Raw genomic sequence first — 22,424 nt, forward strand, 5'->3', positions numbered from 1 at the left:
CGTCCTCCCGCGCCGCTGATTTACGCTGCCAGGGGTTTAATTACACCATTCAGCATTTCTTAAAACATGAAAAACCGCTCGAGTTTGGGAGCAATTAAAAGGCAGCGGAGTAGATCAGCCCATCAGAGAGGAGATAAGTAAATCAAACAATTAAAAAGCTTGTTTGGTGGCGAGGGAGAAGGGTCCCATCCCAAAATCATCTCCTGGGTTTGGGGTGATACTGGGAGCTACTGGGGGGATTGTGACCTCATCCAGCACCTCTTAGGAACATCCCAGCATCCCCAAAAACCGGTTCAGCCCCACTTAGGGCTTGGCAAGATGGGGATGGGGACAGTGACAGGATGTCACATCCTCGCCACCCATCCCCAAAGATTCCACCCGGGGTTTTGGGGCGGTTTACACGGCTTTGGGGGTTTCAGCGGGATTGAAGCTCTCTCTTGTGGCAAAACCGGTCCATTACAGCCCTACCCGGGCTATCGAGCCCCGGCACCTCCCGGAGCTCCCTGGAGCAGGACTGAGACGGGATTTTAGACGGATAATCCCCCGGAGAGATCCTGAGGTTCGGCAAACTGGAAGCAGCCCCCTCTGCTCCCCGTGCCCGGCTGGCTCTGGGAGGCTGGAGGTGCCCAAAATTCGCCCCGCAGTCTCCAGCGCCCGCCCTAAGGCTAAGCCCCCATCAACTCATCGCAGGTCACGCCACCGCGATCGGGAGCTTTTTGTCCGCTGCCCGCGCCGTAGGAAATAAAATTCCGGATGCGGAAGTGCCGCGGTCATTTCCGGTTTGTGCGCAGCGGCGGCGGGTGAGCGGTAGGGCCGGGAGGACCCGGGGGGGGGGCGGTGAGAGGCCTGGGGGGATCCGCCGCCATCCGCGGCCTCACGGCACCGGGCGGCCCCGGGGCGGGCCGGGGGGAGGAGGGGGAGCGGGGGGATCTGATGTTGGGCGGAGGGCGCGATGGGTGGAGGGCTGCGCTGACACCATCTTGGCTCGTTTACGCCGCAGGTTGGAGCTGTCGAAGCCGGGCTGCAACCATGGTGAGGAGCCGGGGGCTGCAGGGGGAGGGTGGGGGTCCCTGAAGTGAGAGAGGGGCGGCTTTGGGGGTCCCTGGTTTGCCGAGGTGTGAGCGGGGTGCGGAACTGGGGGGGATCGGTGAGCGGGGGGGGGGGGGTTCTGTGAGCAAAGCATGAACTGGGGAATGAGCTTGGGGCAGAGAGCACATCCCTGGAAATGCTGCAGGCCTGGAGGGTGTCCCTGCCCATGCACGGGGTGGAACCGGATCAATTTTAGGGTCCCTTCCAACCTGAAACATTCCATGATTTCACGAATTTCTGTTTGGCTTTGCAGCCTCGCAAGATTGAGGAGATCAAGGATTTCCTGCTGACGGCACGGCGGAAGGACGCCAAGTGTGAGTGGGGGTCCCTGGGTGCTCCAGCATCCCCAGATGTCCCTACAGACACTGAGGGGCTCCTTGGCTTGGGAACGTCGGGGGATCGGGGGTGACCTGGGGTGGGGTCTCCCGGGGAATGGTGCAGCTCACTGGGAGCAATTCCTAAATCTCCTCCTGCTCTGTGGGATGCCGCGTTGAATGTTGGGAGTTTTGTCCTGATGGGTGATTCATCATCCTCAACGGGAGATTTTTGTTGTCACCACAAAATGAGGATAATTGAGACAAAGCACTGCCTTGTCTCACTGTTCCACAACACGGGAAGAGTTTTCTCTCTTCTCCTGCTTGTTTGGATCTGGCTGTCGCAGGATCCCCCAGGAGTGTTTCACTGTGGGTGAGAAGGGAGAGTTGAGCGCCGAGAGAGCCCTCAAGGAGCTTTTTCCTCCTGATCGTCACTCTGGACGGAGCTGGAGTGCTCTGCACGGGGAAGGGAGTGGGTTGGGTTTCCCAGGGATGACTTTGGGATGTCCCTGCTCTCCCTTGCACCGCACAGCTGTCAAGATCAAGAAGAACAAGGACAATGTGAAGTTCAAGGTGCGCTGCAGCCGGTACCTCTACACCTTGGTCATCACTGACAAGGAGAAGGCTGAGAAGCTGAAGCAGTCCCTGCCCCCAGGTATCACGGGAATCTCATTGTTTGGGATTGAGGGGGACTCTTGAGAGCCCCCTCCCTTTGGAAGGATCCCTGCAGAGTTCCCACCGTCCCTGGAACTGGTGTCAGCACCAGTGATGTGCCTGGGTCAGTGCTGGAGAGCTTCAGGCACCCCTTCCATGTCCTCTCTCTCCTCCCCAGGTTTGGCCGTGAAGGAGCTGAAATGAGCCGGGATCAGCTGGGTATCTGTTGGATTCTCTTGAGTTTGTTAAAATAAATAAAAAAACTTTCCTGGTGTCACGTTTGGTGTTTCACAACTTGCTGTTCCTGGCCCTGGGGACACTCTGGGGGTTTTGGGGCTGGTGTCACTCCTGGCACAGGGGTGCAGGGGCCAGTTCTGCTATCTGGCACCATGGAGTCCCGGGACCTGGAGTGAGGTCCTTGCTCGTGGGTGGCCCTGGGGTGACAGCTGGGACCTGATGCTGGCACACAGGGCCACCAGGTGTCCTCGATAGCAGGGGCTGACAGGGAGCAGCGCCCCTGTAGCAGATTTGGGGCGCTGTGCCCCTCTCTCAGCAGTTTGGGGTGCGCTCTCCCCCCGAGCAGCGCTGCGCTGTTGAGCGGCTCCGCGGCCCCGGCACGGCGGGCGCTGCCGGGGGCGGAGCGCGGGGCGGGTCGGGGGCCGGTACCGGGGGGTTGGTCCCGGGGCGTGTCCGGGGCGGGCGGGCAGAGCCCGCGGCGTGGCGGCACCGCCGCCCCCCGCCCGGCAGCGCGGCGACCCCGGCCCGCCATGGGGCCCGCCCGTGCCGATTACCTGGCTCCATGGTGGGCGGCCTGGCTGCACGGGCTCCCGCACCGCGGCCCGCACCTACAGCCCGTACCCAGCACCTTCCGCCCGCAGGACCCCGACTACCAGCAGGTACCGGCCCGGGACCCCCGCGCCCCCCCCCAGCATCTCCCCGCATTGGGTCCCGCTCGCCCCGCGCCCCCCGCGCCGCTCCCCGGCAGCGCCCGGAGCCAGCTCTGATCTCACGGCGCACAAAGCGCCTTTCATCGCCCGGCTCCCCCCTCGGGCCAGCCGGCACCGGCACCCCTGGCCCCGCCGCTCCCCTCCCGGCCTCATCGCTTCCTTTGGTTCTCCCCAGCCCCTGCCCCGCGCTCCCGGACCCGCCGCGGCCCCCCCCCCCCGGTATCCCGGGGCACTGCCTGCCGTGATCCCCAAATGGGGAGGGGGGTCAGCGCCGGGGTCCTGGTGCCCCAACATCCCGGCAAGGAGCGGCTGCATCCCGGGCTCGGCCAGCGCGGTTTGGAGGCCCTGCGTGGGAATTGGGACAGGGATGGGGACAGGGACACTTCCTCTTCCCCACGTGACAGTCCCACGGGACGCTGAATGCGGCCGCATCCGAACGGGTCATGGGCAGGGCTGCTGACTGTCCCCTCTCTCCTTCCAGTCGCTGCTTTTCCTGGGCTTGGTGGCCGCCGTGTGCCTCGGCCTCAACCTCCTCTTCCTCACCGTGTACTTGATCTGCCTGTGCTGCTGCAAGAGAGACCAGGACTCTGAGACCAAGCGGCCTCACTCGTGTTGTGTCACCTGGATGGCCGTCACTGCCGGGCTCATCTGCTGGTGAGAACGGGGACAGGGACCTGGTGCTGTCCCCCTGTCACCGAGGGGACTCTGTGCTCCGGCCACGAGTCGCTTTAATTAGACCTGTGCAATTAAATGTGTTCCATCCCTGCCTCCTCCTGTGCAGCTGCTGGGGCAGCCCCAGGGACCAGCTGCGGACCAGCCCCGTCCCCGTCCCCGTCACGGCTGTGCCGCCTTCCCGGCTAATCCCGGGCGGGAGCGTGGCCGGTCGCTAATCCCAGCCCAGAGCAGATGGCAGGCAGCAGCGTGACCCAGCTGGCAGGTCCCTTGTGCCCGACCTTAATTGCAACCACAACAATTAGACAAGGGGACGCTTCTTCACCCAGCACCGCTCTGGGAGCTTTCTAAGCCCACCTCAGTTCCGGGCAGCCTTGGCTGGGAAGACCCCCAGGGTAGCCATCCCGAGTATTCCCTGGCATTGGGGGGGAGCAGGATGGGCCAGGGGCCCCTTTGGCTGCCTGGCCACGACCCTCGCTCCAGACAAAGGGGCTGCTTTGCCGGGGCGGAGCGAGATGGCTGCCTGGATGCAGGGAAACAGGGAGACAGGGAAACGGCACTAATGAGCTCAGAGAGCTCCCCCAGCCCCCCCCCCACCACAACAGGGGCCACTCTGCAGCTCCTGGGGGCTTTGAACTCCCCCAGCAGCCTGCTGGTGGCCATCCAAGGGCTAATGGTGGCTATTAGCAGGCCGGGTTGTGTGGGTTGTACCAGGGTTTGGTGAGCACCACACCGTGTGCACCGACCACGTGTGGGCATGTCCCCGGCCAGGACACGGCCATGGGCAGCTCTGTCCTCGGAGCCAGCTCCAAGCTCCATCCCAGCTCTGTGGGGAGCTCTGCAGCAGCTGCAGGGAGCTCGCCACAGGGCCTGGAGCCGAAGGTTTAATCGGGAGCCACGTTTCCAGCGGATTCCCCTAATCTGCTTGGCCCAGCCCCTCCGCCCTCAATCTCTCAGGGTTTGGCAGGAGGAGCTTCCAACCCACCATGCCCACGGAGCAGCTCCAGCTGTGCCCAGGCCCCTGGCACCCACAGGAGCAGGTTCCCATCACGGTGCTGTCGCTGTCCCACTCTTTGTCTCTGCTGCCAAAAGTGGGATGCTCCGGAGAGCGTCCCCTGTCCAGGCAGTGTCACGGGGTGAGCGTGTCCCTCCCCTCTCATCGGGGTCCCCTCTCTGCCCACAGCGCGGCCGTCGGCGTCGGCTTCTATGGGAACAGCGAGACCAACGACGGGGTTTTCCAGCTGCTCTATGCCCTGGACCACGCCAACCAGACCCTCACTGGCATCGACTCCCTGGTAGGGCCCCCAGGCTGCATCAGTCCCCTGCTCTGGGTTTGGTTCAAGCACCAGGGAGGGACATCCGCGTGCTCTGGCCGAGCCCCCGGGGTGGCTGTGCCATGCCCAGCGCGGGAGGGTGACGTCACCCCACAGAATGGGATCTTTGTGGCCCAGCAGGGCCGGGCCAGGGCCATGGCAGGGTCGTTCTGGAGGATGGATCTAGCTTGGACAGAACTTGGGTTGGGGTGGAGCTGCTCTCCTGGAGAAAAAGCATTCCAGGGATGGAATGGCACATGGCTCTGCCAGGCTGGTGGGTGCTGACCATCCTGGGGGACTGACCATCCCAGAACTGACCATCCCTGTGGCCACAGGTTGCCAGCACCACGCTGCAGATGCAGGGAGGGCTGGAGCAGCACCTGGCACGGCTGAATGAGCTCCTGGCCTCGCGGGGGGATTACTTGCAGACCCTCAAGTTCACCCAGCAGCTGGCTGGCAGCATCGTCCTGCAGCTCCAGGGCCTGCCAGCCTGGCAGGGTGTCAGTGCTGAGCTCACCCAGCTGTCGGGACAGGTCGCCTATGTCGAGTATTACCGGTGAGCTCCGGCATTCCAGGGCATGTCCCAGCGGGGCTGGGGAGGTGGCCGTGTGTGACAGAGCCTTCCTCTGCACCCAGGTGGTTGGCTTACCTGCTCTTCTTCATCCTCGTTCTCACTGTCTGCCTGCTGGCTTGCCTGGGGCTGGCCAAGCACTCCCGCTGTCTCCTGGTCATGTGAGTACCCTGGGGATGGCCTCGTGGGGTTCCTGGGGGGACCCCCAGCCATGCTCCACACTCGTGCTCCCCGCTCTCCCTGCAGGATGTTGTGCTGTGGGCTGCTCATGCTGGTCCTCAGCTGGGCCTCCATGGCCGTGGACACAGCAGCAGCAGTGGTGAGTGGGGCAGGAGGGGAGGGAAGGGCTGGCCGAGGCTGTGCCGAACACTACGGGCATCAGTGACGTCCCTCTGTCCCCACAGGGCACCAGTGACTTCTGCGTGGCCCCGGACAAGTTCATCATGAACCAGACAGATGATGAGATCAGCACAGGTGAGAGCTGCCTGGGAGATGGAGGGGAGCGTGGGCAGGACCCCAAAACCCACCTGGAGGCCTGGTTCCCCCCACTGCCACTGCCCCACAGCTCCCTGTGCCCTGCGGTGTTCCTGCTGATGTTCCCACTCTCTCTGCAGAGGTGGTTCATTATTACCTGTACTGTGACCAGAGCCTGAGCAGTCCCTTCCAGCAGGTACAGGGGGGGTGGGCACCTCCCTTAGTGCTGCCTGGGACTGGGGGGGGTCTGTGACTGCTCCCCACTCCCCCCTGCAGGCTCTCACCGTGTTCCAGCGCTCGCTGACCACCATGCAGATCCAGATCCAGGGGCTCATCCAGCATTCACTGCCCCTCTTCCCAACAGCTGAGGTACAGGAGAGAGGAGCAGGGCATCCCTATCCCTCCTTCTGCTCCCCAGAGCTGCCTGACTCCCCCTTTTCCTGCAGAAAGACCTGCTAGGAGTCCAGCAGGTCCTCAACTCCTCAGAGACCAGCCTGCACCAGCTCACAGCCCTGCTGGACTGCCGGGGGCTGCACAAGGTGAGGGGGGGCTGTCTGGGGACCTGCTCTGGGGTGCCCCTGCGGTGCCACCAGCGCTGCCCTGCCCATGTCCCACCAGGATTACCTGGATGGCCTCATTGGGATCTGCTACGACGGCGTGGAGGGGCTGCTCTACCTCGGGCTCTTCTCCCTGCTGGCAGCCGCCGCCTTCTCCACCGTGATCTGCGCGTCCCCGCGCGCCTGGAAGCAGCTGGGAGGACGGTGCGTGTGCCCCAAGACCCCTGCCCTAGCCCCCTGCCCTCACCATGGGCACAGACGCCCTCACCATGGGCACAAACACCCCCACCTTTGGCACCCAGGGTGCGAGTGCCAGCACCTTGTTCCCCCCACAGGGACCGGGACTACGATGACATGGACGAGGAGGATCCCTTCAACCCTCAGGCTCGGCGCATCGCCACGCACCGCCCGCCCCGGGGGCAGCTGCGCAGCTTCTGCAGCTACAGCAGCAGCCTGGGCAGCCAGAGCAGCCTGCACCCCCCGGCACAGACCGTGTCCAATGCCCCCGTCTCTGAGTACATGTGAGAATCCCCCCGAGCCCCCCGCCACGGCCAGGGAGCTGTGCTGGGGACAGGGGTGACGGGGGTCTCGCTGTGCCCCCCAGGAACCAGGCTGTGCTCTTCGGAGGGAACCCCCGCTATGAGAACGTGCCCCTCATCGGCAGAGGCTCTCCTCCCCCCACGGTACGATGGGTGACCAAATCCTTGTGACACCTCTGGAGGGTCATCTTGGGCAGCCACTCTGGGTCACTGAGAGCTGCTGGCCAGGGTGGGACGGAGATCCTGGTCCCCTGCCCTGTTCTAACCCAGCCACGTGCTGGGGAACACCAAAATAACCCTCCCCTCCCTCCGTTCCCTGCGTTTCCTCTCCATCCTGGCTCTCAGAGGACGCTCCTCACAGTCTCTCACATTCCCATTTCCCTGCTTGTTTAATCCTGCCCTGTCTGTTTGGTATTGCTGCTTTATTTTTTATTCCTTGTCTTCTTTTTTTTTTTGTGATTTCTTTTAATTTTTTGCATCCCTTATTTTGGAGCTAAGTTGCCCATCAAGAGTAAGTTCAGCCACTTCCTTCTCCCTCCTTATCCCGGGGCAGCAGCCAGGTTCTCCCCTCCTCCTCTTCCTCACCCTTCCACACCTCCCTCCATCCCCTTTTCCTGCTTGGCTTTTGGGATGCAGAGAGCTCAAGGAGGGGGGGACAAAGGGCCACATTTTGTGCCCAGCCAGATTCCAGGAGGATTTTCATCTCCTGCGTGTTGGGATGCTGGTCCCTGTCTCCATCCCTGGAGCAGTGGAACCCCTGCCAGTCAGGATATGGCTCCAGAAATGCTGCTGTGGCAGGAATACTGTGTCCCTCTCCTCCAGGGATGATTTTTTCCATCAGGTGAAAGCTTGCTGCCATCTCACAGACCTGGCAGCTGGCAAGAGCCTCCTCCCCGGGGGGGGGGGAACACGAGTGGGGGGATTAATTTGAGCGCTTCTCCCAGCCCTGAATAGTCTAATTTACCCAGGATTCAGATCCCTGAGGAAAGACTTTCCGAGTCCAGAATAACAAACTCAGAATAATCTTCCTTAATGCCTGGCCAGGATGATCCTCCCTGCTGTGAAATCCTGGAGGGATGTGATCTGGGGGAGGGGGCTGGAGGCTTGGGCTCTCTAGTATCCCACAAACATACCCCCACAGGTGGATTTGGGATGAATTTACAGCTGGGCTGAAGCTGGGAAGGAGGAGGATGAACCTGGGAAGGGACAAAGCAGAGCTGGACAGGCTTGAAGGGTCTTGGCTTGGGGGCGTGAGTCTTGTCTCCCCCAGCCCTTAGAGAGACTGAGAGCAGGGTCTGACCCTTGCCATGCCCACCTGACAGATTAATTTGGGATGAATCCATGTGGGAACAATCCGTGGGGCAGCGCAGGGGGCTGGGTGGGGTGTTTTGGGGTGCTGACCCCCGTGTGCCCCCCCAGTACTCCCCTAGCATGAGAGCCACGTACCTGGCGGTCACCGATGAGCACGTCCGGCACCGCGGCGACTTCCCGGCCTAGGAGGAGATTCTGCTTGGAAAACCAAAGAGCCTGGAGAGAGAACACGTGGTAGGAGCCACAGCAGGGGCTGGAGGACGATCCTGAAGCCCCCCAGCACCCCACCCCCCTCGGCAGACCCCAGGACCCAAATCCTGCTGCCTTATGGGCTCCTGGGAGCAGAGAGGGGTCTCTGGTGTCTTCTCCTGGGAATGTTCTGGAGCACAAATCCCAGGCCACGCTGCCTCCAGGTGCGGGCAGGGGCTCCCATAGCAATGCAGCACCAACCACTAGTGATCCCAACCTCTTCCTGAACCCCCTTCCCAGCTGTCCCAGCTCCCCATGCCCCCCTCGCTGCCTCTCGGCCAGAGCATTCCCAGGCTGAGGAATTACAGATGTTTTGGCCTTGCTGGTTTTCTTTCGCTTTGCCCCAGGATTTGGGAGCTGTGGGAGGTGCTGGTTCTGTTCCAGAGATGGGTTGCTGCAGTGGGGTTTGTAGTGGGTTTTGGGGTGGGTTTAGGCTCTTTTTGGTTCCCTAGGGCAGGTATGGGCTGGGGCAGGCTCCCCTCCTCCTGCAGCCCTGGAGTGGTCACAAATCCCCTGGGAGAGGGACAAGAACTCCTGGGGCATCCCTGGAGTGGGTGAGGCACCTGGGAAGGGACAACATGGACCTGGCACTGGGGGAGGCTCATCCACCATTTCCAGGGCGAGGAGCTGGGAGAGCAGTAAGAGCTGAACTTGCCCTTTTGGAGCTGCCCTTTGGCACGGGGATCCCCAGGAAAGGCCCTTTCCCCCTGGAACAGGGATGGAACCCCCTGGCCCATCCCACCCCAAAGGGTGCGGACAGGGCAGTGGGTGTCCCCACACCCAGGGCCAAGACATCCCCCTGACTCATCCTCTCCATGTTCCCCATGACTAGCATCCTTCCCCTTGGGGAATATCCCGAGTGATTTTTTTAATTTTTTTTTTTTTGGCTTTTAACGTTTCCATGTAATGGTACTGGTAGAAGAGCTGTTGTAACCGCATGTGAACTAACTGAAGGGCTCCGGCTGGGAGCTGGAGTCCGGCTGGATTTGTATGTGCCCTTTTGGGGGGAAAGATAATAAACACTTGGACTAAATTAGTCTCTCCCGTGCGGGTTTTTTTAGGGGGGATAATAATTTGGGGGGGGGCTGAAATAAGCGGTGTGCAGGGAATCTTTGTGTTGACCTTCCCAACATGGCGGTCGTCACGTGATGCCACGCGCGCCGCCATTGGTGGGAGGGTTGGTCACGTGACGGGAAATGAAGCTGTTACTTGGCAACGGTGACGCGTTCCCCGGTCAGGCCCCACCGGGAGCGGGGCGGGACCGGGCCCCACCGGGCTCCCGGGGCCTCCGCGGGGTCCCTTGTCACTCTGGGCGCTTCATCACTCTGCCCCTGCGTCTCAGCTCCGTTTTGGGGCTCCCTGAGGCTCCTGCTGCCCTTTGCGGCCCTCTCAGCGTCCTCCCTCCACGGGATCCCTGCTCACATTTGGGGTTTGCCGAGGTTCCCGTTCCTTTTGGGACCTTCTGGGACTCCCTGAGGTTTTTGTTCCCTTCTGGGACATTTCCAAGGCCCACACTGTGTTTTGCGCTTCTAAAGGGTCCCCATTCCCTTTTGGGGTTCCCTGAGGTTCTCAGTCTCTTTCAGTGTCTTCCCTCTCCAGGGTCTCTGTTCACATTTGGGTCTCCCTGCGGCTCACATTCCTTTTGGGGCCCTTCATCCCTGAAACCCTCACTCCTTGGAGCTCCTCGAGATCCCCACTCCCCTCCAGGACCATCTCTCCATCCCTGAAAACCCCTTTTGGGATTCTCCCAATCTCTTTTGGAATTGTCTCTTCCTCCCTAAGGTCCCTGTTTCCTTTTAGGCTTCCCCAAGGCTCTCCGTCCTCTCCTCCATCCCTGAGGCCCCCACTCCTTTTTGGGGCTCCCTTTGAGGACCCTCCATCTCCAGACCTCCCCATCCCTTTCCATTCCATCCCACCATGGAGATCAAGTACGAGTACACGCGGAAGCGCAGCGAATTCGGGCGGCCCTGCAGCTTCTCAGACTTCCTGGCCGAGGTGACCGTGGACATCCCACCCGACCCCAGCCTGGCTGATGACTTCATCCCACAGGACCCCGTGGACTTTGCTGTGCAGGAGGGTCCTGTCATGGCCCTGCACGAGGTATGGGGACACCCCCTCGCCGTTGGAGGGGACATCCCGGGGTGTCACCCAATACCCGAGGGGATGAGATGTGTCAGGCACTTTAGGGCTCAGGGCCTCTGCCCCCTCTGTGTCCTCGTGCCCAGGTGAACACGGATCGGGTGCAGGTGTCCATCCAGGGTGTGAACCATGTGGAGGGTGGGTGGCCCAAGCACGTTGACCCCAAGAACTCAGAGCTGACCACCCGCTACCGGGAGGAGGTGGAGAGGGAAGAGGTCTACACCAGGAGTGTCCAGCGCCTTGGCTCTGTAAGATCCTGCCCTGACCCCTCCCAGACCCCCAGAGCCCCCCAGAGCCCCCCGGACACACAGCCATGCTGTCCCTGCAGCTGGTGGAGCACTACGTCAAGCAGAACAACACCATCGACATCTACGAGGAATATTTTGAGGAGGAAGAGGAGGAAGATGAGGAGGATGAGCCTCCCTCAGCCAAAACCATCAATGTCCTCAGGTAGCACAGCTGGGGGGGTTCACCAGAGCCTCATCAGGGTCAAACCACCTTCAAATAAAGTGGGAAAACTTTAGGAGTTAAATTCCAGTGGGTTTGGGACGGTCCTGGTGCAGTTTGTGGGTGGAGAGACCTGCTGACCCCTCCCTTCTCCACTGTTCCATCCCTGCCCCCTGCCCTGACCAGGTGATTTGGGGATAGGAGCCAGGGACAGACTCAGCTCCGAGCATCTCTTGATGGTGCTTTTGGATTTTCCTTCTTACTTTTGGTGCCTCAAAGGTTAATTTCCACATCATGAGTGTTTAGGAGTCAGATCCAGTAAGATAAATGGATTTTTAGAAAGGTATGACTGGAAAGACGATGAAGTCATCGACTCTTCTCCCCCTGCCCGACCCCCCAGGAGAATAATTTCCTGCACTCCAGGCTCGAGGGCTGCAGTTTGGTTTCCTTGTGATTCCCACAATTCTCTATGGGAGTTGTTCATCCCAGGGATTTGCAAACTGACCTGTCTTGGCTGATGTGTCACCCCAAAGGGACCCCAACCAGACCAAGAGGATGGCCATGCACCTCTCCTGGCACCCTGATGCCAACAGGGCAGTGGCTGTGGCTTATTGCAGCCTGGAATTCCAAGACAGCAGGAAGGACATGAGCTTTGATTCCTACATCTGGGATCTGGGTAAGGCCAAGGGCAATCCCACCAGGCAATAAGGGAAGCACTTGGTGTCTCAGAGAGCAGAATGAGGCCTTGCAGCACCCCAGGGAGGGTGGCTGGGGGAGCCTCCTACACAACAGTGAAGAAACAGGGAGAAATTGGAACTGGAAGGTGGGAAATGGCCACTAAAATCCCGTTCCATGACTCCAAAGCTGTGACAGGCAGCAGAGCCTGGAGCCTCAGATGAGGCTCCTGTGTTGATGTGGTTCAGTTGGCAATGAAGGAAGAAAGAGGCAGCAGGAGCCCAGGCTGAGACTTGCCCTGAACTGTCCAAGCCTGGCTCATACCAGTTGTATTTTGGAGTGGAAAGGACAAAGAACAGGACTGGGAATGCAGGAGATTTGTGCACTGGGGGTCTGTCCCCAGGCCAACTCCCAGTGACACGGGCTCCTCATCCTGCACTGCTGTTCCAGGGAGTGGGGTGAGGGCAGCAGGGTGGGCTGCGGGCTGCTTTTGGGGGGCTGCCCTTCACCCTTTGCTCTTCACTCATCCATCCTTGGCAGAAAAACCCTACAGCCCAGAGCTCACCCTCAAGCCCTCGTCCCCTGTGCTGACCCTGGAGTACAATTCCAAGGACTGGCATCATGTGCTGGGAGGCTGCTACAATGGGCAGATAGGTGAGGGGGGTTCATTCTGCTCCATGCTGGCTCCAGCAGATGGATGGATGGATGGATGGATGGATGGATGGATGGATGGATGGATGGATGGATGGATGGATGGATCCAGGGGATGAGCAGCATGGGTGCTGTGCTCCCACCTCTCCCATCACCCTGAATGATCTCTGGGAAGCATTGGGTGAAGTTTGCTCCCTGTTCCAGCTTGGACAGTGGGGGAAATGTGACAAGGAAAGGGGCTAGGCAAGGGCTTTTCTTTTCCTTCCCAGTGTATTGGGACACCAGGAAAGGGGGGCTGCCCATGGAGATGACCCCTGTGGAGTTCAGCCACAGGGACCCTGTGTATGGAGCGTGCTGGCTGCCCTCCAGAACGGGCACTGAGTGCTTCTCAGGCTCCACCGATGGGCAGGTGAGGGGCTGGAACAGGGGAAGGGGGCAGGGGCACCCCTCCTGAGGGGTTCTCAAGGAGCTTCCTGGGCCTGCTCTGCCCCTCAGCAGCACAAGATCCAGGTCTCCCAGGCTGTCACAGGGCAGCTGCCAGGCTCCAGGACTGCCAGCACCTCCAACTGTGCTGGGAGCAGCCCCCACAGCCCCTACCATGCTTCATCCCCACAGATCCTGTGGTGGGACATCCGCAAGATGTCACAGCCCAGCGAGAAGCTGATCTTGGACATCACCCGGGAAGATCAGCTGAAGAAGGCTCTGGGTGCCATGTCCCTGGACTTTTCACCCACCATGGTGAGTGTTCATGTGCCCAGTACCCACACCCTGACCTGGGCAGGAGGAGGACACAGGGCAGTGTCTGGTCACCCTTGTGGGCACAGCCCAGAGCCAGATGCCCTCAGAAGAACTGGGGATTGATGTGCTCCAAAAACACAGGGTCCAGCTGGCATTTCAGTCCCTATACCCCCCAGCAGTGGTGGCTCCCAGGGTTCTGGCTGCAGTGTGATCCCCTGCTGCCCCCCACACCGTGGGGTCTCCATCCTACTGACAGCTGCACCCTCCTGCTCCCACCCCCAGCCCACCAAGTTCCTCGTGGGCACAGAGCAGGGCATCATCATCTCCTGCAATCGTGACGCCAAGACACCGCCCGAGAAAATTGCCAACATTTTCAGTAGCCACATCGGGGCTGTCTACAGAGTGACCAGGAACCCCTTCTTCCCCAAAATCTTCCTGTCAGTCGGTGACTGGACTGCTCGGATCTGGACAGAGGAGCTCATGGATTCATCATCAATTATGGAGACCAAGTAGGTGTCAGAGGTTGTTTACTCGGCCAGAAATCGTCCCCAGGGCAGCAGAGCATGCTCAGGGCGTGTGGCAGTGGGGGCTGTGAGTGCTGGGATGGGCCAGTGACCAAGGCAGGGCAGTGCCAGCGTGGCTGAGGGATGGCTCTGCTGGAAGGTACCACACTCCCTACCTTCTGGACACGTGCTGGAGCCCCATGAAGCCAGCCGTGTTCTTCACCACCAAGTCAGATGGGACCCTGGACATCTGGGACTTCCTCTTCCACCAGAAGGAGCCTGCCCTCAGCATCAAGGTGGGTCCCCAGCACCTGTGGGACCCTTGCATCACCCCAGGGCCGAATGTCACCACCCAGCTGTCCCCTGTCCCCAGGTGTCCAACGAACCCCTGCTCAGCCTGTGCTCGCAGGACAACGGGCGCATCATTGGCTGTAGCACCAGGATGGGCACTGTCTTCCTCCTGGAGATCTCCTCAGGGTTCTGCACCCTCCGGAAGAACGAGAAGACCCTGACCTCCTCAGTACGTGCCAGGTCCCACCCGAGCCCCACACTGTGCCCACAGCCCTGCGCTGTCCCCAGGCTCGTGGTGGGGTCCCCTGTGCCCCCCACTCCCCTCAGCCTCACATCTGCCCCCAGATGTTCGAGCGGGAGGCAAGGCGGGAGAAGGTCCTGCAGGACAAATATCGGGAGCGGCTGCTGCGGGAGCAGGAGCGGGCACGGGCCCGGCCAGAGGAGCAGGAGGATCCCCAGGAGGTGTTCAAGCAGGTCCAAGCAGATTTCCTCGCCAACATCAAGGCAGAACGGCGCAGGAGGGGCATGGAAGACCCTGGAGAGGTAATGGGGACAGGACAGTCTGACCACTAAGGCAGGGACCCCACCAAGGGCAGGGGACAGGGTGAACCTCTGTCTTTCAGGGTGAAGAGGGAGAGGCAGCTGCGCAGTAGGGAAAGCAGGAGGAAGAGTAGGAGGATGCCAAGGTCAGTGTGCTCCAGCTGCACCTTCCTTTCCCCTCTGTGCCAGAGCTGCTGCAGGGATGATGCCACTGTCCCCAGGCCAGGCAGCTCTCCTGGGCTCTCTGCCCTCCTGGGCTCTCTGTACTCCTGGGGTGGCAAGTGAGGGACCCTGCACAGCCCCCTGACCCCACAGCTGCTTCCTGGCCTTTGCATCCCGATTTTCTTTGGTGTGAATAAAGCAGTGCTTTCCACATCACATTTCCTCTCTTGCCACAGCAGAGTCGAGCAGAGGGTAGGAAAGTCACGTCCTCCTGCTCCTCCTGTTCTTTCCTTGACCCAGGACACACAAAGCCAGTGTCTGAGCACAGCCAAGCACCCACAGCAGCACAGGGTGTCCCTCAGTGTCCCCAGCCTGTGGAGCAGGGCACAGCAGGGTGGCTGGTGGCAGCAGGGAGGGGCCCAGTCCCCTCTGGACCGTTCTCAGCTGGAGATCTTTGTGTTCCCACAGGAGCAGCCCCCAGGCTTAGTTATCAGTGCTGGGTAAACACAGCCCTGCTGGTAGAACAGGCAGCCACCCCGACTCCTCACCCCCCCTTAATTAATCATTAACGAGCTGCCAGCAGCACTGTCACAGCGATGGGGACATCACACAGGTGGCTCCGTGGGCTTAGGGGGAGCAGCAGCGCCCTTCCCCAGGCTCTGCTCAGGGGCTGAACCCACCCGTGGGTGAGCAATGCCAGGACACGCTTCAGGGGCCACCACCCTCCCACACCCCAAACCCCAACGCCCTGGGGGTGCTGCTGTGTCTGTTCCCCAGCCACTGGTGTCCTCCTATCTGTGATTCTCCTGAGTGCCTGTGCAGCACCCTGTGCCAGCTGTGCCAGGGCCAGATCTTCCCATGCCAAACCCATCCCGATCAGGGACCCACATCCCCACAGGAAATGCATCCGTGCCTGGATTGGTGTTTTCCTTCCCAGGAGTTCCATTAGAAGGAGCTGAGCCAGGGAGCGGCGTCACCCCAAAGATGCCCCACACATCCCACACTCGTTTTCTGCTTTATTAGGAAAGGGGGTGGGGCTGCCTGGACAGAGATGGGGAAGCTGCCACTGCCAGTGGGGACGGTGCCCCCCACCCCTCCTCTACTGGGGGAGGCTCATCCCCAGACTGGGCAGCTCCGTTTGCTCCTGAGCTGGACCCAGCTGCCCACACATAGGGACCCCAGGGCTGCCTCACGGGAAGGATGGTCTGTCCCTGTCCCCATTCACGCACCCATTGGGGTCTGTGATGTACCCATGGGCTGCACATTTCACCTCCTGCACCCCCTACATGGGTCTGGGGCGCTCCCAGCATCCTCCATCCCCAGGGACAGCGATGGGGACAGGACGTGGCAGGGGAACACTCAGGGAGGGGTGGGCAGTGCAGAGCACAGACCTGGAGCCCCCCAGCAAGGGGACCCTCATCTACCTACGGGACCAAGCCCTCCCCCCGTGGTGCTGGGGCTACCATGGCACGACCCATCTGTGCCTCATTACTTCTTCACCTTAATGAGGGAGTGGTAGACAGGCTTGATGATGATGTGGAGGTGCAGGGAGTTGTCGATGAGGTACTCGGAGGTGCGTTTCTGCAGGTCGGCGTGCACCAGGAAATCGGCCGCCTCATCCGAGCTCTGGTGGAAGCTGTAGGCGTGCTTGACCAGCACACGGCCCTGCTGCCTCACACCCACCAGCACGGTCTTCTGGAAGGTGACTCCAGCAAAGTCGGGGCTGCTCATGGCCGGGGTGATGACGAGGCGCGGGCGCCCGTCCTCGATGCGCACGGGCTGGATGGCGCCCGCCACCGAGTCCGAGTACACGGGGCGCAGGCTGACGGGCAGCCAGCGCGGCGAGAACAGCACGTTCCAGGTCACCCTCTTGCCCGCGTCGTGGCTGCTGGGCCCCAGCTGGGTCTGGAAGCTGGTGCTGCGGTCGTCCCGCGCCGGGTTGGTGATGACCCACTGGGAGCCCCAGCTGGGCGCGAGGTAGTTGCGGGGTAGGAACATGCTGCAGTTGACGTCAAAGTACTTGGCGAAGTGGAGCGGGGAGGCGGCGTGGAACTGGAAAGCCTGGAAGAGCAGGTCCTGCACCGCGCCGCGGTGCCGCGCCAGCACCGCCGACTGCGCCTGCAGCCGGAACAGCTGGCTGGGAGCGATCATGGGGTAGCGGATGGCGCGCAGCACCCGCTCTGCCACGGGTGTCTCGGGCTGCCGGCGGCTCAGCCAGCCCTCCACGGCAGTGTAGAGCTCCAGCTCGCTGTGCAGCACCAGGTCGGAGCGCTCCAGCAGCAGCAGCAGCAGCTCCACGCTCACCGAGCCCCATTCGGCGCTGCCCAGCACCGCCGACAGGTTCCAGGCCAGGTACTGGAGGCAGCTCTCCTGCAGCGCCGCGTCCCCGACGCGCACGGCGTAGTGGTACCAGCCCACCACGTGGCCCTGGCTCGACTCGCTGGCCAGGTGGGTCCTCATGTATTCGGCCACGCCACGCTGCAGCCCCCAGACCCGGTATTTGCTGGCCAGCTGGTGCATGGGGATGGCCTGGTGCAGCAGAATGGAGACCCCCCCGCAGTACAAGTACCTGGGACAGAGCGTGGGGTGGTGACAATGGGGACAGCCATCCCTGGCACCTCAGTTCCTAGGGGAGAGCTTCTGCCCTGGGCTGCTTCCCTCTGAGTATTCCCACCCCATGGATTCCCAGGGTTCTCAGGGAAGCATCCTCCCTATCTGGATGCTTCCCTCTATGTGTGTCCATCCCACGTGATCCCCATGGTGCCCAAGGGAGGATCTTCCTTCCCTGGCTGCATCCCATCAAGTCCCTGATGGAGTATCCATCTTTTTTGGCTGCACCAATCCCACAGGATCTCCATGGTTGCCAGGGGAGAATCCTCCCTCCTGGGTTGCTTTCCTCCCAAAATGTACATCCCACGAGGTCCCTGTGTTTCCCAGAGGAACAACCCCCTTCCTTGGCTGCATCCTTCTGGGCATCCCCATCCCCTGGAGTTCCCCGTGGTTCCCAGGAGAGCTGCACCCTCCTGACCTCCCCATCCCATGGAGTCCCCACGCACCTGATGAACTTCTCGAAGAGCGCGGCAGTCTCGGGTGGCTCATACAGGGTCACAACACTCTGGTTGTGCAGGAGGCTCTCGAAGACCTCGCTCTGGAGGCTCAGCAGCAGCTGGTGTGTGTGGAACACCTTGGGTTCGTCGGAGGCGGCCGAGCGGACCCGCAGCACCGAGTCGCTGCCATTGCCGTTCTGCAGCAGCTCCTGCAGCCGCTGCAGCAGCGTCAGCGAGTGGTTGATGGTGGCCGCCGTGGAATCTCCGCTAAAATCAGCTTTTTGGGCTGCAGGGAGATGGGACCATCCCAGAGTTCGCCCCAGTCCCAGGCACTGAGGTAGGGTGGGGTTACTGGGGGCCTGTGCACCTCCTGCCTCCGCTCCCCCAGTGCCAAAGGGCTGCTGGTGCCAAGGGGGTGTGGGGGAACAAAGAACATGAGGACATTTGTGTCCCTGAGAGCCAAAAAACTGCCTTTCTGCAGCAGAAGGGCCGAGACCACCATGTTCCAGGCTGGGGTGTGCTGGGAAATGGCTGGGTGCCGGCAGCACTGGCTCTCAGCCCGGTCTGCCTGTCCTGATCCCGTCCCCGCTGTGGGCAGAGCAAGCCCCGGGCATTGCCCTGATCCCTCGCATCCCCGATGGATACATGGGGGCACAGAGAGCCCATGGGTGTGGGGAGCCAGGCACGCTCTGCCCCACACCCAGGAACGGGGTCCCGAGCAGCCTCAGGACACCGGCTGCCCTGGTGTCACTGCATGTCCATGCTGGGATCTCAACAGGGACTGGAGAGGGAACTGGGACTGTGGAACAGGGCTCTCCATCTCCTGTGGGCACTGGGATGCTTCTTTCCTCTCTTCTCCCTCCTGACACCACTCCCACCCACTCCTCCTCCTCGGAGCATCCTTCCCCCAGGAGGAATTTGGCCCCATCTGTCTCAAATCCATCTTGCCAACGGATTACCCTTCCCAGCTCCGGCTTAAGGCCAGCTGAGTGGGGATGGGGAAGGGGAGCAGGCGCCCTGTACCCCACGGTGCTGGACTTGTCTGCCCGCGGCACCGGGCCCTCCTCCCCAGGGCACCAGCGAGCAAAACCCAGCTCCACAGAGAGTACAGCACATCCAGGAGCCACTTCCATCCCCTCCCAGCACCCCGACGGCAGCCGGAGAGGTGAGTTCAGCTCTCCATCACCGAGCCGCACCCCAGCACCCGGCGAGGGCAGCGGTACCCAGAGACCTTTCACGCCTCCCCCCACCCCGGCCACTCTTACCGGCTTGCACGGTGAAGAGGAGGAGGAGGAAGGCAGCGGCACATCCCCAGCGGCGGGTGGCCACGGGCCGGGTGCCCGTCAGCCTGGCCATGGCGTCGCAGGCGCATCTGCCGGGTGCGGCACACGCTGCGAGCCCGGGGCTTATGTAGGCCACGCGCCCTCCCGGCCCGCGTGCCCGCGCCGCCGCATCGATTGGTGGAAAGTGGGACCGGCCGTTGCCACGGGAACGGCTTCCAGCCTCCCTGCATCCCACCCCGACCCCCAGCCCCAGCCCCGCGCACCCCGGGGTGCTGCGGAGGGGAGCCCCGCTGCGCTGTGGCGAGGGGACGTCGCCGTGCGGCACCTGCTGCTGGCATCCCCCTCGGGTGGCCGCGGCCCTTTGTGCCGGGGTCTTTGCATTCAGGGCACAGCTCGGTGGCCTCCCGCTCCCCCTCGGCTCATGGGTATTCATGCCGGCAGCAGCCCATCACCATGGCATCCGCGCTGCCGGCAGGAACTGCCTGCCCTTTTCCCAGCCTTTGCAGCCAAGAGGCCGCCCGTGCGCCCTCCCTGGCCCCCCGCCCGCTCCGACACCTCCTGGGGGGCTTCATCATGACGTTGGGGCACCCCCCAAAGCCCAGTGGCACAGGCACAGACTGGGGTGGTGCTGGGTGAGCAGGGTGTCAGCACAGTGGTGCCAGCCCCACTTCGGCTGTGGCCCCGGTGGCGCCATGGGGTGGGGACCCAGGACCCCAGACGGGGGAGACACATCCCACAGAGGAGGCAGCACAGTTCGCAGGGGCACTGCAGCCCCTTACCCACTGCCAAGGAGCCCTGTCCTCCTGCACAACAGTTTGATTACGGGCTCAGACACTGTTTCCAGATGTTGAGCATAGGCAGATGTTGCTCCAGCTGCCGAGGGTGTGGGATCATCATCTGTCCCCAGCCCATGGGCACGGAGACTGAGGACAAGACACCAATCATCCCCACGCCACGCTGCTGGGGCTCCCTGGCCCCTTGCAGGGACGGGCAGGTGGGCGACGCTCAAGCCCTGTGTCCCTACTGGGCAGGGGGACCCCAAAATCGTGGTGCCAGCAGAACACCCAGCCCGGGCTGGTGTCCTTGCACGGTGGGGACCCAAGGGACAGGGTCCCCGCCACGGCACAGCCGGTTCACGGCTCAGCGCGTCCCCCGACGCTTCATTTCACCACCCGTGAAATATCAGGCACCACTCGCCCGATAAACAACAGCTTGTGGGAGCGTGTGCCCGGCACCGTGCCAGCCCGGGCAGCAGCCACAGCCCGGGGACCCCCGTGTCCCCCACAGCGACATCGGCTGCTCACGGCGGTGAGGTGACCACGGGGGGACACGGGGCAGCATGGGGCTGGTTCTGGAGGTCACCAGGGGACAGGGTGACATCCCCCAGCCCGCGGTGAGGTGAGGGAGAAGCTGCGCTAGCCCGGAGATTGCGGCTGGGGCGGGGCAGAGCTGGTTCACCATAGCGACCTGTGCCAGGCAGCAGTGCCAGGGCATCGCCCCCGCGGGCTGGGGGGACACTGGAGAGACGGAGCTGGACCCAGGGACCGGCAGGGGACCCTCCCTGTGCTGCCGGGGAAACTGAGGCACGGGCGCGGTGTCCTGGCGGTGGCACTTCGGGGCAGCCAGGGCAGAGCCCAGCAGGGACACGGAGGATTCACACTCGTGTGCGCAGACACACCTCACACTCTGCGCACACCTGCTCTTCAGATGTACCTGAGGACCCAGCTGCCCACTTGCCCCAGGACCACCATCTCTACTGCTCTGTCACGGTCACTCGGAACTTCCCGGTGTCCCCTTCCCTGGCCTCCGCGGGAGCCAAGGGCTGGTGACGTCCCTGTGCCCAGCCAGCCCAGCCCGCGGCTCTGCCCACGGCGCTCTCCCTCCGCCCCGTGTCCCGCTGCCCGGGAGGCTGTGCCATGCTGCGGGTGCCGGAGAGGACGGGGACACTGGCAGGGACACGGACCCCGGAGAGGACAGGGACACTGCCGGGGACACAGACAGCGGTATGTCCGGGGGAAACGCCAAGCTCAGGGAAGGTGGCACTGCACGCTCGGCGGGTGGCACTGGGGCCACCCAGGTGAGAGTTCCTGTCCCGCAGGCTTTGAGGAGCCGGAGCCCGGGCAGGGGAAGCAAAGGGGGGGCCCAGAGCGAACCCGCCCCCCCCACAGCAGCACAAAGGGGATCGGGCTGGGAAAGGGTTAAGGCGCTCGCGCTGCGGCTGCAGCCGATCGATGTCCCAGTTCCGCGGGGGAACTGGATGGATGGGACCTCCTGCTGATGAGCCGGAGCTAATTTGCAGATAATTGGCACCCCTCTGCTCCCCCATGCCCCCCTTCTTTTTCCCTCGGGCTGAGTTCAGAATCTTGCTTGGGTCTCAGCCGGGAGTTCCAGGGTCTGGGAGGTGGGATCGCGGTGATCCCACGCACACACCTCGGGCGCTTCTGCGGGAGCAGATTCATCACTGGCCATGGAGAGAACGGCAACGGGAGAGAGACCTGACCGCCCCTCCAACCACGGCCCCGAAAGCCGTCGAGTATCTGAGGAATTTGGGGTGCCCCTGGGACAAGGGTCAGCCTGGGAGCAGCGTGGTGCCCTGTGCCCCCCTCCCTGAGCTCAGGGCCCCCCTTTGCACCCCACAACCCCCGCTCCCAGTGCCGGGGGACGGTGATGGGAGGTCCTGGGACCGGGGGTGGCGGACCCCCAGATGCAAATTTGGGAGGGATTCTGACCAATCAGAACTCAGGGCTCAGCTCTGACCTCCCCACTCCCGGGGAACCCCTCTCCGACTGGGGGGGCCTGGCTCCCTGAGCCAATAGGAGCGCAGAGCTCGGGAGGGGGTGGAGCCCCCCCCCCCCCCCCCCCCCCCGGTTTATGAATGGGCGAGGGCACCGTGGGCACGATCCGGGCGTGGGGAGTGGGCAGAGGGATGGGGCAGGGATAGGACAGGGATAGGGCAGAGATGGGGAAGGGATTGGACCGATATGAGACAGGGATGGGGCATAGATAGGGATGCGGATACGGATAAGGATCCGGATACGGGCGGGGATGTGGGCTGGGCTGTGGGCAGGGCCTCTGCCAGGCTCCTCCAGCTCTGCTGCCTCAGCCTGAAGAGCTGGAAAAAGACCCAGCTGGCAGCCTGGAGATGGCCACTCCACATTTGGCACCACTGGGGACCCCCCATCGGCACCTCTGGGTCTTCTCTGCCACCACTGGGAGCCGTCTGATGGCGCCCAGCCCGGACTGGGGGCCAGAGCCTCC

At 62.4% G+C, this 22,424-nt stretch overlaps 4 protein-coding genes across 5 annotated transcripts; 3 read left to right on the forward strand and 1 right to left on the reverse strand.

Moving 5' to 3' along the window:
• The first annotated feature begins 762 nt into the window (after positions 1–762).
• RPL38 (ribosomal protein L38) lies at positions 763–2,334 on the forward strand. Of its 2 annotated transcripts, none has more exons than XM_062506264.1 (5): positions 763–800; positions 1,001–1,032; positions 1,343–1,403; positions 1,936–2,058; positions 2,236–2,334. In XM_062506264.1, exons 2-5 carry the CDS (start codon positions 1,030–1,032, stop codon positions 2,259–2,261), a joined length of 213 nt encoding a protein of 70 aa, XP_062362248.1. In that variant the 5' UTR covers positions 763–800; positions 1,001–1,029; the 3' UTR covers positions 2,262–2,334. The 2 variants fall into 2 exon arrangements, with proteins under 2 accessions (XP_062362248.1, XP_062362247.1); XM_062506263.1 differs by having other exon boundaries at positions 783–807.
• A 490-nt stretch (positions 2,335–2,824) lies between these two features.
• TTYH2 (tweety family member 2) lies at positions 2,825–9,699 on the forward strand. Its single transcript, XM_062506205.1, has 14 exons — positions 2,825–2,953; positions 3,486–3,658; positions 4,860–4,971; positions 5,325–5,545; positions 5,626–5,721; positions 5,807–5,879; positions 5,965–6,034; positions 6,175–6,230; positions 6,311–6,403; positions 6,481–6,573; positions 6,653–6,795; positions 6,927–7,112; positions 7,196–7,274; positions 8,550–9,699. Exons 1-14 carry the CDS (start codon positions 2,825–2,827, stop codon positions 8,625–8,627), a joined length of 1,602 nt encoding a protein of 533 aa, XP_062362189.1. The 3' UTR covers positions 8,628–9,699.
• A 908-nt stretch (positions 9,700–10,607) lies between these two features.
• DNAI2 (dynein axonemal intermediate chain 2) lies at positions 10,608–14,787 on the forward strand. Its single transcript, XM_062506410.1, has 12 exons — positions 10,608–10,790; positions 10,916–11,077; positions 11,158–11,279; positions 11,810–11,952; positions 12,492–12,605; positions 12,872–13,011; positions 13,218–13,340; positions 13,623–13,849; positions 14,004–14,139; positions 14,217–14,363; positions 14,480–14,677; positions 14,758–14,787. The coding sequence occupies exons 1-12, from the start codon at positions 10,608–10,610 to the stop codon at positions 14,785–14,787; spliced, it is 1,725 nt and encodes a 574-aa protein (XP_062362394.1).
• Positions 14,788–16,324: 1,537 nt separating this feature from the next.
• BTBD17 (BTB domain containing 17) lies at positions 16,325–19,239 on the reverse strand. Its single transcript, XM_062506223.1, has 3 exons — positions 19,149–19,239; positions 17,893–18,169; positions 16,325–17,405 (listed from the first exon to the last, which is right to left on the reverse strand). The coding sequence occupies exons 1-3, from the start codon at positions 19,237–19,239 to the stop codon at positions 16,325–16,327; spliced, it is 1,449 nt and encodes a 482-aa protein (XP_062362207.1).
• Between the last annotated feature and the right edge of the window lie 3,185 nt (positions 19,240–22,424).

Source organism: Cinclus cinclus, chromosome 20 (genome assembly GCF_963662255.1).
Source record: "Cinclus cinclus chromosome 20, bCinCin1.1, whole genome shotgun sequence".
Classification (NCBI taxonomy): Eukaryota; Metazoa; Chordata; class Aves; order Passeriformes; family Cinclidae; genus Cinclus; species Cinclus cinclus.